Here is a 19,869-nt window from a genome sequence, read left to right on the forward strand (position 1 = left end):
TTTTAAAGCACACAGTGCTTTCAAATTAAAAGGTTTTCGATCCATTTGATAACTAAATCTGTTTCATGGTGGTTAAAATATCAAAGAATTGCAGAAAAACTATTTTTAAACAAATTTCACTGCACAATAACATCAACAGTTTTGTATTACGGATGTTGGGCTTAAATAAGGAATCGGGAAGCCTACCTTACTGCTTCGGTCTACACCGGGGTTGTTTAGAACAGACACGGGGGGGAAATATGGCCCCCCTGTCTCCGGCTTAAAACTGCGGTCAAACATCTGCTTGTTCTCAACGGGGGACATCGAGTCATTTAGGACTGGGTAGTTAATTTCATCTGTCAAGTGAAAATAAAATATTACATTTTTATGCAGTCAGAACATGATAATGGTTTTTCTCTGCTGTAAATACAAAAGTGAGTTTTTAAATCTGATTTTCATGGCAATGAATAGTTGCAGTCAGAACACAAGAATGGTTTGAAGAAAGAGAATTGTACTGCTCCCTTGAGGTGATTTTTCACAAAAACAGCAAAATATCCAATTATTATTAAGTTAATTTTCTGATGGGATTAAAAATAGCAATGAATGATAGAAAAAGTAAAATATGATTATAGCGTACAACTTGGCCGCAGTTTGCCCAGGCCTGTTCTATCAGATTGCAATTATTAGAGAAAATGACTGTGATATCTTTAGATAGTAGTTAACTCTGTGAAACAAAGAGGGTATTATTAGCATATTATTAGAGAAGTTGACTGATATCTTTAGATAGTAGTTTACTCTGTGAAATAAAGAGGTTATTAGTAGCATATTATTAGAGAAGGTGACTGTGATACCTTTATAGTAGTTTACTCTGTGAAACAAAGATGGTATTAGTAGCATATTTGTGGAGCTATTATTGATATTGTAGAAATCTACAATATCAGGATAAATAATATCACTATTCAAGGTCAAAGCTCAGAAATACTCACATCGCCCTCTACTAAGGACATTGGCCAACTGGCTACCCACTAGCTCCAATAATTATAATTTATGTTTTAAAGAGTCTACAGTGTTTACAAAACAATAGACTTGCCCATGAGGGAAAGGAGAACAAACTAAGTGCATGGAACAGGGAGGTCTCCCCTTTAAGTGATTCATCAATAAATGAATCTCACAGTATACAGACAACTTGCAGAATCTTATCAGTATCTAATCTTTGAAAATAAAATCTGCTAAAAAATGAGTAGTTTTTTTTACAATGGTGTGTAAATTGGTGGCTACGTAAAAACCTTAACTGCAAATCCCAAATTGGTAAACAAAAGTTCAGGCTTGTTTCCAAAATCGAATATTTTGTTACACTGTTTAGTTAGTCACTTTTACAAATGTGTTCTAATTTACCACCTCACTCATTTACTACGCAACGCCTATTTGTAGACAGCCCGGTTAAAAACGAATATTCAAACTCTGGGCAGAAAAGTCCCACAATGGACTGCGCTGCAGACAGTTGCCTTACTTTGGCGAACTTTATCTTTCTGCACAGGGTCTAGTTATGTCAGTGTGCGCTCTTTGGCGGTCAACATACGACTGAAGTCAAAGTTTTTTCAAAACATTCTTGAACCCTCCTGGTGCCAAAAAGATGGTCATGTGGTTTGCCTCCAGCTCTTCGAAATGATACCCAGATTTTACTTTAGGACATGTCTACTCTTTTGTAATGTCTATAGTTTTTTTTAATTCCGGACATACATTGAACAGTCATCAGATTCCGTGAGATAAGTTAAGTTAAACTGAACTAATGCTACTAATGCCCTCTGTGTTTCACAGAGCAAACTACTATCTAAAGATATCACAGTGACAAACTTAAGAGATCATCCAGCTGTGTATGGTGGGTAGGGGGTGCGACGTGGGGATTTGTACAGCAGTGGGGGTAAGTTAGCAGCCACTCCTCGTAACCGCCCTCCAGGCAGATTGGCGCCTGCTTGTACACCACTTCCGGGTCCCACTGCAATTACAAAATAGGTTCATTATAATCATTCAATCAACTATCTGTAGCCAATGGGACGATGGCATCCCCAATTGGGGTATGTTGCAAGGCTGAAGGGAATGGGAAAGAGAAGGAGATGGGAAGAGAAAGGTTGGGAAGTAGAGTCTAAGCATGTCTATAAGAACCTCGGGTATGGAGGGTTTATATTTGTCTTTATCTACTAACTAATCAAATATATTTTACCAATGTTGAACCAATTTCAAGATAAATATATAAAAAAAAATTATGAGTATAGACAAGGGCTTCATAATAGTATAAGTGATTACAAGCCGTACCCGGCAATTTAGATCTGATCACCAAAGACGGCTAAAGGCATTTCAAACAATGTTTCGATTCTGATTGGTAGTTTTCTCCATGGCGATACTGAGAGTATCAACTACTCTTTGATAAACAAAGTTTAAAACGAGTGAGCTCATCTGCTCTTAATCTAATTACGAATAAATATTTATTAAAAATTCATTTCAAGTAACGATTTATATATTTACAGCCTTACTAATAAACGTGGTGAAAATTTTATTCAATTGATAAACGACCGTATATATGAAAACCTTTCTAATATAGAAATTGAGATAAAATAGATATGATTTGAGATTTTCACCGCCGTGTATTATGCAGTGTTGTGCTAACTCCTTCGTTAGCCAACGTTTAGGACATCATTATGGTGTCCATCATCAAGGCAGATGTGTAATCAAACTTGTGGTGAAGTGTATGCTTATGTACTTATTTTATTATTGTATTTGGCTCGTATGATTTGCCTAATCTGTTTTGCCATCAACCATTTTAAATTACACTGTAATATCTCATAACACACTTTTTCACATAGGAATATCTGAGAACACATTTTTTTTTCCGCATAAGTGCTCAATTGCATATTCATATAATTACGCACCTTCATAAAGATGGTCTTCAACGTGTGTAGAGTTTTCCCGGGGACAAAGTCCTTACTTGACCAGTCCAAGATCACGATGAGGTCCATGAACTTTCTCTCTCCCCAAAGATGCATAGACTCCAGGGGAAGGTTCTTTTCTAATTTATTTGCAGTGTGGCTAAAGCAGACAATTATTAAATATATTTTATGCTAAAAATATTATTACAACCTGATACACGCATATGTACAGTGAACCTCACTTATAAGGTTTTCCAAGGGATTAGAAAAAAACTTATGGGAAAACTTATATGTGGAATAAATTAGGCCAATTTTCAATGTCAGTCTACCAGGGACCGAAAACCTCTTAATAAGTGAGTTTCACTGAATATTAATTAAAAAACATTGTATTGAAAAGCCAAATGTAAATTGGATACAAATTATTAAGTTATTTAGATTCCCCATTTGGGTAAAACTAAGAGACTGAAGGAAGTGGAATGGAAATGTTAAACGTAAGGGGAGGGTTCGGAAATACCTGCTGAAATGATTCGATTCTCTCACCAGGGCGATAGAGAAACCCACAGGTAACTTTGGCAGTTTCACTCTTAGGACATTTTGAGAGGATTTTAAGGATGTTCTGTTGTAGGTTTTATGATTTATTTAATTCCTTTCAATTCAGCGCTAAATTAATCTATGTAAATTGTTCCACTAACCCTGCCTTGATGCACTCCTCGGGAATATTGATGCACCTGGAATCCTTAATGTGTGACTCCTTATAGTCCGCCTGCGATCTGGCATCCAGCATCAATATCTTTATACTGCCATCCCGCAGCATCTCAAATAAATGCGTGCATTTAATACTGACATCGTCCACATCTAGTGAATCAGTTTGTAACAGTTAGATACATGGTAGATATAGCTAACAGGTAATAAAGTTATATTAAACAAGGATGATGATAGAATATGAATAAAACGTACGTGGCAAGCCGCTGACGGGCTGAATGTAAATTTGTTGAGATTCTTTCGCTCTTAGTCGGTCCGAATCTATTTTTTGTCTCATCACGGCTTGCGCTTCCATGTTGTACCTTAAAACGGGGTAAAATATACATGATAGAAACAAAGGGAGAAATAGCATGATGTGCAAATCTTCTATAATAATGTGAATTTCTGTATAAACATGTATTCAACTTTACATGGCGCCGTTTATTGGTGAATCACCTCAAGGGCTCTTAACATTTGTCCTAAAAAAGGAGGTTTACAATAGAAAGTAGTCAGGTACAGAGCTCATAGACTATAGGCTGACAATATCCATAGAAAATAGGGGATTAACAAAATCTATAGAAAACAATATATTAGAAAGCGAGGTTGACAAAATCCATAGAAAACACATTCTATTAGAAAGAGAGATTGCCTCGAGCAGTGGTTACACGAGACGTATACTCTTTTAAAAAAAAAAACAAACCGTTCAACTAAGTTTTTCTTCAAATTCTCAGCCGAATCCAGCGCCCTGTTCACCATGTCCCGGGTCACGTTGGCCACAATGTTCTTCTTCTGGAGCTGATAGTCCGGAGCCAGCTTCAGCTGTTCCACCACGGCCAGAAACTTCATCAGACTGATGTAGGCCAGTTCCTGGTCCCCATTGCGGAGTTCGTCCATGGCCTTGGCCTGCAGTTTCATTGCACTGCTGCAGAGCCTGCAAGATGGATTTATTAAGGTGGCTCAGTCACATATTAAGAATGCCAGAAGTCTGAATTCCACTGAAAATACTGAGTGCGAATCCAGAGGGAAGACAGTGGGCCGCCACAAGTTGGGAGAAGTAACTCCAGAGGATGAGCATGCTATGGACGGAGGCCATCGAAGTAGTGCAGGACAGGGAGGCACGGAGGTGGTGCGTCGAGGCGGTGGGCCCCACCCAAATAGGACGAGGGGATGAAGATGAGAGAGACAATTTAATTACTTTCACATAACGCTAGAATTATTACAAGGTGAGTTTTAAGGCATTTTCATCAAGTTTGTACATTGCGTTTATATCATGTCACTCATTTTGATTAGCTTTTTCATAGTTACGTATTATATAATATTGGAAAATTATATATTTTTAACAGTCAACTTTATTAATTTACTTTATTTAGTTAGTTGAATTCAACTGTTGAACTCGTATATATTTTTAATTAATTATTAAGATCAAAAGATAGTGTGGTTTTAGCATGTCCCATTCCATATTCAATGAAACAAAGTCTGATTAGGAAATTAATTTTAGGTGTGTAAGATTAATTTAGTGCTTTCATAACTAGCTTACATAATATAGTTTTAGAAAATATGCAGAATTACGTAAATCATATTGAAAAAAATCACATTTTACATTTCTGGTATAGAATGCATAAGTTCCATTCCGTGACCAAAAATATTTTTTTTTTCAACTCCCTTTTTAGGGGTTTATACATAGGAATAGTTAATAAAATTATAAACAATTATATTACTACTAGCTGACATGTACCCGGCGTTGCTAAGGGTTATCAATTTGATTTACAAAACATCGACTTTTCTCTACTATTTTTAAATATCATATGCTCGTATTATATATATAAACCTTCCGGAAGAAATTCCCTAAATGATAGTGAAAACCGTATCAAAATGCGTTGCGTAGAACTTCCATTTAGAAGAACTAAGCGCACAAACAGACAGACGCGGATAGCGACTTTGTTTTATACTATTTAGAGATTGAACAGTTTTTTTTACTATTTTTTGTACATAACTGAACTGCCCCAGCAAAAATCTTTTGTATTTATTAAGTGATAAATTGAAAAAGCTCACTGAAGAATCCACATTATAACAGTGCATTAGTATTCTGGGAAATGAGAAGTACATATTATGGTGGTTAGTCCCAGAATTTCTGAAGTGAAAAAAAATCCTGACTTCTAATAATACGGTAAAAGTGACGCAATGGAAATCATAAAATAAAAGCTTCAGCGAAAATGGCCTTAAACACTTATTAAATAGTCGAACAAGAGAACATAAAAAAGGAGCGTTGAGTTCTGCAAGTTAATTTTTTCTTGACACATTATCAATATAGGCATTGTGTAAAGTTACACAATATTACGAGAAAGAGACAGCGCAATGCCAGTTTATACTCAAAGACTGTTCGTCAATAGTGTTGGGTGCTGATGGTGTCTAGCTGTTAATTTTAACGTTGTATTTTGATACAGTACTAATTTAAAGTAATCTGAACATAAAATACGATACAATTGTACCACCCTAGCCTGGAGCACTCCTGTCTCGGCGAGACCGGTATAGCAGGGGGCACTATTTTATTAGGACAGAAGGAGGTTGGAGTCGACCGGTATACAATGCAACCTAATAAGCCAATATTGGAATTTAGGATTGGTAGGAATAAAGGAATTGATTGGGGATTGTTGGAAGTAAGAGCTTCATAGATGCACGCACAGATGGCAGTGCATAGAGCTTGTGTGGAAGTCCGCAAGATGGAGCCAGTGGCCAGTAGTCGCCAGGGCCTGTGGTAAGGCTCTCAGAGAAACTTACTGTTTCAGATTCCAATTAGCCAGCTACTAGTTAGGTCGACTATCGAGTTACCATTATATTACGCGGAGTAATAATAAATCCCTGATTAATCTAAAAGAACCAATTATTTATAAACTCCTTCCAAGACGAGTTGGAGACCTGTTTGTACGAACACAACAGTTTTTGTTTCTTCTCTAAAGTCATTAACAACCAAATATTAACATAATGCATAATATTCAAAATATTATTTTATATTTAATGGAAATTATTCAGCAGTGAGAGGGTTAACAAGAAAAAACATTTGGTAAATATTTCACTAACCGCCGCACTTTTATTAAGCACATATTATGGAAGTTATGCTTCGTTTCAACTTAATTACTACAAGATCATTTACGACTACCATAATACGGGTATGAGCCTAGTATGGTAGTTGAGAAAAATAAAAAGAAACAACCATTTACGTCAGGATAGATGTTAAAATATTATTATTCCATTATAATTCAATCAAATTCACCTTATACATCCCTTTGCCGCAATTTTTGACTTTTTCATACAGAATGACACTTGCCAAAGTTTCGTTTCAATCTAAATATGAATCAATGACTTAATTAATCCAACCTAATAACCTATTTTGTGTATGTAAATAGTTGTTTTTTTAAGTAATTGTTGAAACAAAGTGTAATTTCCATAAGCTATACCTAAAAGTGCGGTGGTTAAAGAAATCGTTACTAAACATTTGGTTTACCCACAGTTTTTAATTTATTTATGACTATTTTATAGATAAGAATGACACAATGAAAAAATATGACATTTATTTTTTTATCTTGTGAGATTATCTATTTCTTTCGTTCTGCTTTAAATTTTCCCTGTTATTATCATACAGAATAGCTAGCAAAATAATATATATATTCACAACTCAAAAATTACAATTACAAGGAAAATAAATACAATGATTCTCTAATTTGATATAATAATTGTGGACTTTCAGGGGTAGACGTAAGAACCCAAGGCTATAATATTGTGTGCAATGGATATCATACAATTGTACTAAACTAATCATATGTTAATAAGTTGTAGTTCTTGGTGTTTTGTTTGACTGTGCAAACATTAAATAACTTAAGTGCTTATAATATATGGCAGAGCAAGAAACGTAAAAGAAATACGTACATCATGGCTTTTTTTTCTTTGAATTTGGGAACATTATGATCCAGGTCGGCGATACATTTTCCCTTGTAAAGGTCCTTCAGTTTTGTTTCCGGCATTTTATGATTTTTGGTTAAGTGAGAAAATCAAGATTTTAACATTCTTCGGACGAGGATCAACTGGTCTTCTCTGATAATAACAGATTATATGGTGGAAATAGCCCCGGGATTAAAACATATATAAATATATTTTCACTGTGACCCCTCAATGTACGATGTAAGGTTTCAGAAAATGTCAGATGACAAGCAAGACAGTACCTACTGACACGACACAAATTACCGGACAATTATAGCATTCGGAAGTCGTAATTAACTCTTAAAAAGCACACAAACACATTTTAGCGTTTTAATGACCATATACAATTTATTGGTGCATAATATTCAGGATTATGCATTCACTGAAAACAGCTATCAGATGAAAAACATTCAAAATTCACTGACATTTGACCCAATTTTTCCATAGAAATACTGACAACAAAAAGTTATTTCTCTAGTCGATTAGAGATGGACAAACGAAATATTTCGACCTGTGACAAACCAAGAACCTTGGGACAAACCTACAAGACAAAAATAATAAGTTCTGAATGTTTGGGCATTTCTAAAAAATACGCTTATTGATAACTTGGCAATAACTCCCACCACTTTGAAAAAATGTTATGTAACAAATATTTTTCTTTTTAATGTTTATTTTGTGAGCTATTTGAACTCAATTTATTATTTTAATTCTTCTTGTAAATGTTTTTTGACCTCCATACAAATAATATGCATGTTCTACACAGGAAAGTCAGAAATATTGTTAGTCAAAAAACATAAATTACCTAACCCTTTTTAAATTTTTTGTTATTTAGGCATTTTGAAGTTCACTTTAATAAAAATTTGTTTTAAAAAAAATATAGCCGCTATACCTACACACTACACAACGTCAGTATCATGCTTTAAATAGCAACACCATCAGCAATAGGAAGAAAAAACACAATGCCATCATTACCTCCTAGATCCTAGTGTCTCGGGGGTGAGAGGTTTTTTTATGCTCGGAGGTACCGGTCCAAATGTGATGAAAGAAGAAGGCACTGTCAGTATTGCCCTGATGTAAGACCACCATTTAGAATTGAAATGTCTTTGGCCATGGTGACCCCCCCTTGCTGGGCCCCACTTGCAGAAGCATCTTTACCCTATGGGCTCGCAGGACACAATCCCAGGGCCCCCGGCCTGAGGATGCCCCAGAACCCATGCCTATAGACAGGGCCGCCGAGAGGGGGACTCAGTGAGGAATTAATCATCAGACCAGAGCAATCGCAGTACTTACCTAATATTTAGAGCGCCTTTGGTATGATTTTGTCAAGAAAACGGCACTATACAAATCATGAAATTATTATTAAGGTACATACCTACAATAAATTAAGAGGTTATTTGAAACATAACACGCCATCACAATAATATTATTGTTACGTATGACTGTACTTAAAGTTTATGTATGAAATAAATTTGACAAGTTTAGTGCTAGATACAAACGTAACGCACCGTCTCTGCCTAGGGCCCGAACCTCAGGCCGGGGGGGGATGGTTGGAAATAAGTTCCTTAAAGCATAACACATTCAGGACACAGTAGTGAATGTATCATATTTTCTACAGGGCCCCAAACACGGAGGGAGCCCCGGATAGGTTCCAAAACGATACACATTGAGGATACAAGACTTGTAAAAAAATATTTCACATTTTTATTTTAGCGAAATATGTTGCTTGTGCAATGATGGTTAACTTAGCTGGCATTAGATTGAGCTCGCGACGCCTGGGTGGAAATCAACGCATTTTTCCGCTCAGCTACTAGCTGGTTAAGCTGATATGGTTTAATTTAAACAATGCTAAAAGATTTCTATTTAAGAAAATACTGAAAGATTTCCATAAAATCATTTTTGGGATACTGACTTTCAGAAAAACAAAAATCAAAAGCATTTATTTTTGCCCTCCGACCTAGAACAAAAATTTGTCTTCTGCACTTTTCTGTGTCTTTGCGAATGTAATTATTCATATTCCTTTCGTGTTCCACTCCATTCTCCAAAAACACATCGGTACCTCAATAGGCGATACTACGTAAAAAATTTCGCCCGTGGCTCTTTTCCGTTTTCCTTTCCTTTCGCTTTTGTCATTTACCTACTCTGGTTGGGAATGTCATAATTCTACAGCCGCTGAGATTATTGAGGAACTGGGACTAATGTGCGGTATTCACAATTTAATGAGTATTTTTTTATATCTCTCTAGGTAATTTTTAAAAATACTTAAATACGCTAAACATAAAAACAGACTTAATTTTTATTTGACCTTTCCAAATAGAAAATATATTTTCATACAATAATTTTCAAAGTGTGCCCCCAAACTCAGTGTGCTCGTGGGTATTTTCCGAAAACCGTTCCTCTGAAGTGAAATTTTTTTGCATAACAATCACCTCTCCTCCCCATCTTATTGATTATCATCTGATGATGTAGAATATTGTCTTCAACATAACTTTTCAATATGAAAACATTGCCCAGTCCTATCGTTTATTTCATTCATACACACATATTCTTTAAATGTCTATATTCAGGCGGGTCTCCAGCGACCACAAACATTGAATCAAATGTTTGTGCGCACATGAGGCAGGGCCACTATGTTTTTGTTTTCTTTTACATTTGAAAAATCATTTCTCTGAATGTAACGAGCTAATCTGGGGAAACTACATATGTGGTAGATTATATACTATTTTTAGATACATATATATAAAAAAACACAGAGTACAATTTTGCGGTGGCACTTACTTAGTTACTCTATTAAAAAGCATTAAAATACTGTTACTCTTGGTGTGCCACGGCACACCAAGAGTTAGGCCCATTGTCCACGTAACCGCACGTCATACGCACGCTTTCGTCAATTGACATTGCAAGACGAATGTTTGCATCTTGCGTAGAAACAATGAAATGTGTGTCCACGAAGCGGCAACGTCGCGTCAGCCGCTCGCCATGCGTTCGTAATGCGGTGCGCGAGGGCAACATGTCACTACTCGACCGACTCGTCAGACGGACGCTTGCTTTGTATCAGTGGTCCAACAGTAGTGACTAAATTTTGGTACGTATGTTTAGTCATTCGGTAAAATGATTGAAATACAGAATCATTTTATTTATTTGGGAAAACCAACTGAAAAAAAAAAAAAAAATTATAATAATAAATTATCTTCTGATAACTTTCTGGCAGCAACAAACAATCTACAATTTATATTTCTTTCGACGAATGAATGAATCCAGTACTTTCTTCGCCTGTTTCGTCGTCTTCTAATAAAATTGTATGCTATAATCACTTCATCATCATCACTTGACATTTTCACAACAAAAGACGTGCTTTCTCAATGCTAGTTGAAAGAAAACTGAGACGTTTTGTAACGTGACTGACTATTGCATGAAGCAGCGTGGACATAACAAATATGCAAAATACACCTATCTTCATTTGTAGGTTACATCCTACAAAAGACGTCTGTGTGGACAATAAGCCTTACTCTATTATGGCTTTTTAAGGAACATAATGATATGGAAAGAGAAATTTTTGGTAGGTACTTCTAAAATTAAGGCAAGTATCGATATCGGCATGTTAGATGTTAAATAATAAAAAGTATCGATTTGCACACATATATTTTATTATATCATTGAATTTTTAGAGTGAGAGGGAATAATTTCCATACCGTATCTTAAATCTAGGAATCACATTGTAGAATTTTTTACTTCAACAGATAAAAGTAACTTCAAACTTCAGTCAACATTTTAATTTGGAAATTAGGAATCAAAAGGGAGTGGAATATCCATGTCGCTCATATTCAGGGCATCCTGGGAATTATTGAACATGTCATCGGAGAGAATATCTGAAAACAATTATTATATTTGTAAATTTATTCAGACAAAAGAGGAACAGCTTATTAGGAATCAAAAAAGTGTCGAATATCCATATTGTTCATATTCAGGGCATCCTGGGAATTATTGAACATGTCATCGGAGAGAATATCTGAAAACAATTATTATAATTTAAAATTAAACAATAACTTTGTAAACATCACTTATAGGTAAATATTTAATGTCGACCAGGTTTCGCTACAACCGTAGCTTCATCAGGACAGTATAATACTAAACCTAAAGATCTAAAATATAAATTAACATGTGTTGATATCACGGTAAGTAGACGGTCTGAGCTACAGTGGAAGAGGTAGGGATAGGTGGGAGATTGAGATGCGAGTGCTCTTTGTCAATAGGGAACAATTATTATATTTGGAAATTTATTCAGACAAAAGAGGAACAGCTTATTAGGAATCAAAAGAGAGTTGAATATCCATATTGTTCATATTCAGGGCATCCTGGGAATTATTGAACATGTCATCGGAGAGAATATCTGAAAACAATTATTATAATTTAAAATTAAACAATAACTTTGTAAACATCACTTATAGGTAAATATTTAATGTCGACCAGGTTTCGCTACAACCGTAGCTTCATCAGGACAGTATAATACTAAACCTAAACATCTAAAATATAAATTAACATGTGTTGATATCACGGTAAGTAGACGGTCTGAGCTACAGTGGAAGAGGTAGGGATAGGTGGGAGATTGAGATGCGAGTGCTCTTTGTCAATAGGGAACAATTATTATATTTGGAAATTTATTCAGACAAAAGAGGAACAGCTTATTAGGAATCAAAAGAGAGTTGAATATCCATATTGTTCATATTCAGGGCATCCTGGGAATTATTGAACATGTCATCGGAGAGAATATCTGAAAACAATTATCTCTAAATAGTATAAAACAAAGTCACTATCCGAGTCTGTCTGTTTGTGCGCTGAGTTCTTCTAAACCAGAGGTTCCCAAAGTGGTCTATATGGACCCCCAGGGGTCGAAATCGGCTTGCTGGGGGTCTATGTCAGCGAGAAAAAAATTTGGGGGTCCACGAGATTTAAATGGGGGTACATATGAGCGGACCCCCTTTTACCTCAACTCAATATTTAGGAGTTCCGTAAATGACACAGTAGACCTAACACAAATATAATAGATTGCGAAATTACTTATTTGATATTTGCATTTTTATATTTCGTAAAGTTGTTGAGGTATATAAATAGAGTCTACGTTCCTTTTCTCGTCAGAATTAATATATTCAAGCAAAACGTTGCACATTGGAAGCCGCGAATTTTCGTAGTTCCCCAACTTGTTTTTGAAAAACGTCCAGGGTAATAATGACGTTCAACATTTAAATGTACTTTACACAGACTTCAAAACTAAGTTTGAGGACATTTTGACTATAGAAATGGAGCGTTGAAGAATCAGAAAACAAGTGACAAGAAGAAATGACCGGAATAAGCACTGACAAAGAACTTAAGGGGCAGTTCTGTAGGGCTAGCTACAGAAAGAAATTCCCGTTGCTTATCCTGTTTCATTTTCATTTGGTATAATACCTCACAAGGGTGCCCCTGTCTGCACAATGTAAAGACAGAGCAACTATACCGCCACCCGGTTGTTGGACAGGCAAGGGAAGGGAATCTTTTTACTAAAAAGAGAAATGATTATCACATGAGACGTTAATAATTTTAGGAAAATTCAATATTCGGCAGGCAGGAGGTCTACGGAAAAAAATAATTTGGCAAGTGGTCTACGAGGCAAAAAAGTTTGGGAACCTCTGTTCTAAACTATGCAACGGAGTTTGATAGGGTTTTCACTATTTAGAGAATTTCTTCCGGAAGGTTTATACACGGTGTCCGGAAACTCGTAGTACAAGCGGGAAACTGGAGAATCTACACCACATGGGGAACACAAAAAAACATAAAGTTTTTTGATTTGAGCATTTTCAAAAAAAAAAAAAAACCAAAAAAAAATATTTTTCGGCTATTTTAGGGTTAAAGTTTTTTCTGGTGTTTAGGGTTGAATAACAGATGTTTTAACCCTGCAGAGCAGAAATATTTTATGATTACACCGGGTTAAATGAAGGGTGATGTCAAAATAATGCTTCAAATCCGAGTTTCTTCATTTGTTTTACTTTCAAATAGTTTTAATTAGTTGGGTACTTTGATCTTCAGTAATAATTTATAAGAATTTGATTTAAAAGAAAAAAAAAAAAAATCAACTTCAAACTCGATTTACTCGATAACGAAAGCTCAAATAAAAAAAATATATACTACAAAATCGACTCCAAATGTGATGTAGATTCACCAGTTTCCCGCTTGTACTACGAGTTTCCGGACACCCTGTATATATAATACATGGATAATATAATTATTGAAAGTAGAGAAAAGTTGAGCGGACACACGTCAGCAAGTATTTGTATAAAATTATCGAAGAAAGCAAACACTTTGTGGCTTGACATTATACAAAATGAAAAAGTTTTTTTGTTTTAAAGCAATTTATTTTATTATATATTATATGTCGACCGGTTTCGGTTGTTCCCAACCTTCTTCAAGACAATAAATATATAAACTAAATATAGTACAGAGAAATCTTATGAGGTAAACAAAAAAAAAAGAGAAAGCATTTTAGAGAAGGGGTGGGGGGGCGTCAGAGACAGGTAGTTAGAGGGTTAAGGGAAGGGTGGGGGTTAGATAGGGAGAAAGGGAACAACTTTAAAATTGGACTGGTGGTCAGTTCTAACTGTTTATTTAAAATTGGGGATTTACTTTTATTTTTATTTGATTTTACTAATTCTAATGCTTCTAAATTATTAAGGCATATTCCTATTTTATTTTTATGTATTATTTTGACTCCTGTATTTTTATCAAAAGTATGGGTAGTATTATTTAAATGTTCAGCAAATTCTGAAAAACCAGTATTTGTTTCTAATATTTATGTTACGCGCAGTTTTCCCAATATGTATTGCCGGGCTATCGTTGCAATTAAGTTTGTAGATGCCAGAGTGGCTTAATACATCTTCTTTATCTTTACAATTAATTAAAAGCGGGGAACTGTTAGGACGGGTTGTTACACGGAAATTTGAACAATTTATCAAATTTCGAAGTTATAATTCAAGTTGTGTGAAAGCTCTATTCAAATAGTTTTTATTTCATCTTGAGCTTGTTGTTTGACACTATTTGGATTGTAACAGAACTTGAATAGGATGTTCACAGAATTTAAATATGTCTTTGAAATTTGGTTCAACAAACCTTTGCTTAGGAATCAATAGAGTGTGGAATGTCTTATTCAGATATAGATAGGAATTATTAAACACGACATTGGAGAGTGTAATCTGAAAATAATATGGTTTTAGAAAGCATTACAGTGTCCATCATCAGGGCAGATGTGTGCTATTTTTATACGATATGTTATATTACTTTAATAGAAATAGAATAGATAATAGAAACAATGGGAGATATGGCATGGAGCCAATGAAATTAATGCAGGACACCGCCGCCGTTGTGCAACTAGATGCCATTTGCATCCGTATAACATTACAAAAGTGGCAGAATTCAAGAGCTCAGTTTTTATTATTTTGATTGAGATTATTCTGATCAGTTTAAATGCTAAAATTCTCACCATCCAAATCCAAATGCATCATCGGTGGATTCATCTCAAAACTCTTTGTTGGCTTTCGGTGTGGCGGAGTTCCTCCCGGTAGATTCATCACAAGCTTGTCAATGTGTTCATCGGTCATCACCAGGTCACTGTCGGATAAGTCTCCGTCATCTGCAAGTCATAAATCGTGGATTGCAAGGTCAACAGCTGCAAACGACCCAGAGGTCTACACCAGCAGCCCTGTCCACACACCATGCGGCTAGCGTTCGAGGCAGTTCCCACCAATGAAAATAAAAAATTTGCAATCAAAAGTTGCCCTTTTGACTGAATGAAATCAATTGTGGCTAAAATAATATTTCGGACCTTTACATTAATGTTCAACTATCTCTTGATAAACTTGCTTGCACTTGTCTAGGCCTTGCGTCGCATGCTTTGCAGTGTCAGGATGGAGCTACTGATGTCAGCGCCCTTGAGGTGATTTTGCACAAAAACGGCGCTATGCAAATCATCCAAATATTATTATTCTATATTAGGGACCCTAAAAATATCAAGTTTAAACATTAGATCCAACCAAAACCAACCTACAGACTTAACCTAATCAAGACATACAACATTACTAAAAATAAATAAACAAAGGTTGTATCAAAATATTATTATTTCTTTTATTACGGTTATGTTAATTTGAAAGCACTATTTAATGTAATTAATTTATATAAATTTTTGGTGAAAGCCTGATCGGCGAAACTGAGTAAGTAAATAAATAAAATGAAGGGAGGAATGCAGATCACGCCAAACTCTGGGAATTGAATAAAAATGCACTTTCTAGATGAAAAAAGTGTGTAGAAATTCATTAAAAAAAGAATTAAGGCGCGGAAGAATAAATTGAGGGAGATACAGCCGATCAAAGTTTAATAAATTGCACTTCGCGATCTGATATTATCACCATATTCGGACAGTCCGCCGCCATATTTTGTCACGAAAATCAAATTAAAAACTTTTAATACTTTTGAAATTTCAGTAGTGCCATCCAAAAAATAAAAAGTGTTGCCATATAATAATATCAATGCATGGAAAATTCTGAAAATTAAATATCATTTGCCAGATTGGTAGTTTATTATTTAAAATCTTGTAAATACTTAATTTATGTATATATATAACCTAACCTAACTGTGATTTTCTATAACAAAAAAATGACCCTTTAATAACGCCCACTCGCGTCCCCTTTAGAGTTTTATCCCAGTTTTCAAGTAGTTTGTGGGCTACGCTAGGTTTGTATAGACGGTTTGTGATTTAATACTAATACCTTTTTTCCATGTTATTTCCTGTTACACAAAATTGCCCCTTTAATAACGCCTGCTCGCGTCCCCTTTAGAGTTATATCCCAGTTTTCAAGTAGTTTGTGGGCTACGCTAGGTTTGTATAGACTGGTTTGTGATTTAATTCTAATACCTTTTTCCCATGTTCTTCTGCCTACTCTAACCCAAACTAAAAACCTAACCTATTTTGTAAAAAAATATTATTATTATATGGCAACACTTTTCTTTTTTTGGTTGGCACTACTGAAATTTCAAAAGTAAATAGTTGTTAATTTGATTTTCTTAAGTCATAATTGATAAATAAAACATGGTTTCTATGTATCGCGTACGAAGTTTCAAAACCCTATAACTCAGTTAATAGTGCCGACCCCCACCTAATTCTTTCAGATTCGGATTCCCCAGCCCTAAATTAGTCTAAATCAAGTTCAATTTCGGTTATACTCCCATAAACCGAATTTTACCCTCAGATCGCGAAGTGCAATTCTATTAAACTTTGATCGGCTGTATCTCCCTCAATTTATTCTTCCGCGCCTTAATTCTTTTTTTAATGAGTTTCTACACACTTTTCTCATCTAGAAAGTGCATTTTTATTCAATTCCCAGAGTTTGGCGTGATCTGCATTTCACCCAAAATGAATGCAGTATTCAAGTACCTATGTAACTTTTTTTCAAAAAGGCAAAAATTATGTATACTGAACCAAGATTCTAAAAACAAAACAATTATTTTCAACTGCTTTAAACGGTTTGCTCTGATGTGAAGAAAAAACAATAAATGTGTTGAAGTCATCCAGTAAAGATATTTTTTGCCTTTCAAAACAATGTGAAATGTTGTAAAAACTATCAAACAGGCAGCTTTCTTTCCATTGGAAAATCTATAATGTTGTTTACTTTTATAAGATTCAGTGATAAACGCAGGAAGCCAATCAAAAGAGCCCAATGTAAATATTGTGGTACTTTTGTAAAATACCATCCCAACTGTTAATTTTGAAGTGTTTGTAAGTAACGTTATAAATCGCCATTAAATAAGCTAACAGAATCGAGTGAAAACCATGCATACCTCATACGTAAGCAACAATAATATTATGTTTTACCATCAAAATGCGTTTGTCTTGTGTATTCAATCTGAATCATATCCTCTGGTGAAATGTGGGGCTTGATAGGCAGCGGAGTGTCCTCATAGATCTGCAAAAAGGTCTTCTGTGTGGACTGCAGGGCCGCGCGGCGATAGTCTCCCTTGGAAGGGCCCTGAATGGGAGTGCCCATATTCTGGAGGAACGACTTCTTCTTGAAGTCTCTCGGAGTCAGCGAATTCATGGATTTCTTGGCCGGAGTCAGGACCGATGATAACCCAGGCTTTCCCACAGAACCTTTAAAGGGAACATCAAATAAAATCAGTTATGCAATCGTACGGTTTCTGCAACAATAATAGGTAGCCATTTACCATTGTTTTCGTCGGTCTTGGTAATTCTCAATATCTGCCGGTGCGCAGGGTTAGATAAATGATCGCCGAAGATATTAAACATCGTATCAGCCATATTGAAGAAAAAATGAAAATTGGAGAAAATACAGTAAAAATAACAATAAACGATAGCATGTAAGTAAACAGACAACAGCGAGTAAACCTGAATCCGAACTTCAAAAACAGATGTTCCAATCTAAATAACGGTCTTTATACTGCGCATGCGCAGGATTTTCGCGCTTTTGTTTGCATATTGCGTTGCACCTAGGGTTGCCAATGTATATGTTTTAAAATACCCACAATAGATGATCAAAATCCCCAACTAAAGGAGAACAAAATAACAATTCCCCACGAGTTCCTTCATAATTCTACCTCAAAAATGAAACAAAATAAGCATTTATTATTATTATTGGAGATGCTGTGTGGAAGGTCTTTTTGAGGAGAGGAAGGAGTGAACATTGGTCTTGAATAAACACATGTTGTAGGAGGGAGGAAACACAGAGGCCAGCAAATCGTTCCACAGCTGAGCTGTTGAACTCAAGAACGAGTCGTTGAAGCGAGACGTTTTAATGTGTCAAATGTTAACCGTGTACATATATTGAGCGCGCGTTTGGCGTGTTTCTCGACTTTGCACTGGTGTCTAGAATCCAGAGATGTGCTTTATTTCAAATAAATCCATTTCAAATGGAAATGCAAAATGCAAAATGGGCATTTTCCATTTTGCATTTTAAATGCTTTTTGGCAACATTCTTCCTACTATCTCCACTCATCTTTTTTTCATAAGCCCCAAATATCAGTCGGTCCTCAACCTCGCTATGGGAGATAATTTACATTTGTCAAGTTGCTCCCTGGTAGGAGCCCTGGCAATTGAGTGATACCATTACAAAAAATACTGATTCAAATACTGAACATGGGGCCATAACGCTGTAATATTAAATGTTAAATAGCAGTTTCTATGTTTTTACGTTGGCAACATTAGTCCCGCGCAAATATTTTGTGGTGTGTCTGTAGTCGTGGTGTTTTTGGATTTACCATCATGTAATATGTTTGTTCTATATTGATGTCCATTATTAAATGACAAAATTGTTTAAAAATTCTATAATAACTTTAATTGTTTGACATGAGAAACCATTTTGCATTTTCAATGCATTTTGAAAATAAGTATTTTGCATTTTGCATTTGAAATGCTTTTCTAAAAACCATTTTGCATTTTGCATTTTCAAATGGAAAAGTTTTGACCCATTTCCATTTTGCATTTCAAATGGTTTTGGGCACGGACGTATATAAGGGGGGGGTCTTGGGGGTCCGGACCCCCCCCATTGCACCGCGCCGATTGTAGAATACGATAGTTTCTTAAGTCCGCCACAGTGCGGGGAGCGGGGGAATGGGCAGAACGGCGAGAACAATTAGCGTTATGTTTTCGATACGTACACTGCTCATCTGGGAAATCGGTTATACGCATAGACATATGAATATTAGTAGACCTGCCCTAAGTGATTAAAAGCGTATTATCCCCACTCCCCATACCGGTTCCATTGAGCCGGCTGGGCTCGCGTATGGCCTCAAATGAAATTTGAAAACGTGACGTCATCATTCTTGTGCGAACTATGGTAGAGGCATCATCGGTTCATTTTACGAAATAACACGTCAAAATGTTGACTTGTACTATGAAAACTTGTAAAAATAGATGTGAAAAAGAGAATAAACCCAATTGTCGTATTACATTCCATATATAAGCATTATTTTACTTTATTTTAAGCATATTCACATCGTATAATATGAATCAGTTGTTACTATCACATCGAGAAACGTCTGGACGCGAAACACAAAGCTGGTCGGTTGCTGGGAAGTAAATTATGAACATTTATAAAAGTGTCTTAACTAAATACTCTGAAACTAACTACGACTCTGCAAACAGAAGAAATTTACTTTGACGAATTTGGACTTCGCAAATTAGTTCATAACGTGGCGAGTAATTTGCGCTCCCATG

At 35.6% G+C, this 19,869-nt stretch overlaps 2 protein-coding genes across 3 annotated transcripts in view; both read right to left on the reverse strand.

Moving 5' to 3' along the window:
* The window catches only part of Usp8 (Ubiquitin specific protease 8), a 32,784-nt gene extending 24,729 nt beyond the window's left edge, over positions 1-8,055 (reverse strand). The window contains exons 1-7 of the mRNA XM_089640318.1: positions 7,569-8,055; positions 4,345-4,575; positions 3,861-3,967; positions 3,596-3,758; positions 2,907-3,063; positions 1,834-1,975; positions 187-335 (exon numbers count right to left, since the gene is read on the reverse strand). Coding sequence (XP_089496444.1) covers positions 187-335; positions 1,834-1,975; positions 2,907-3,063; positions 3,596-3,758; positions 3,861-3,967; positions 4,345-4,575; positions 7,569-7,663 — 1,044 coding nt within the window. The 5' untranslated portion in view covers positions 7,664-8,055. The remainder of the gene's footprint in view (positions 1-186; positions 336-1,833; positions 1,976-2,906; positions 3,064-3,595; positions 3,759-3,860; positions 3,968-4,344; positions 4,576-7,568) is intronic.
* A 3,192-nt stretch (positions 8,056-11,247) lies between these two features.
* On the reverse strand, positions 11,248-18,079 carry LOC149417478 (uncharacterized). Of its 2 annotated transcripts, none has more exons than XM_089640045.1 (4): positions 17,862-18,079; positions 17,512-17,787; positions 15,127-15,276; positions 11,248-11,485 (listed from the first exon to the last, which is right to left on the reverse strand). In XM_089640045.1, the coding sequence occupies exons 1-4, from the start codon at positions 17,953-17,955 to the stop codon at positions 11,400-11,402; spliced, it is 606 nt and encodes a 201-aa protein (XP_089496171.1). In that variant the 5' UTR covers positions 17,956-18,079; the 3' UTR covers positions 11,248-11,399. The 2 variants fall into 2 exon arrangements, with proteins under 2 accessions (XP_089496171.1, XP_089496172.1); XM_089640046.1 differs by lacking the exon at positions 11,248-11,485 and adding an exon at positions 11,842-12,387.
* Between the last annotated feature and the right edge of the window lie 1,790 nt (positions 18,080-19,869).

The sequence above is a fragment of the Hesperophylax consimilis genome, chromosome 15, assembly GCF_061612785.1.
Source record: "Hesperophylax consimilis isolate HC1 chromosome 15, BYU_Hcon_1.0, whole genome shotgun sequence".
In the NCBI taxonomy this organism is placed as follows: Eukaryota; Metazoa; Arthropoda; class Insecta; order Trichoptera; family Limnephilidae; genus Hesperophylax; species Hesperophylax consimilis.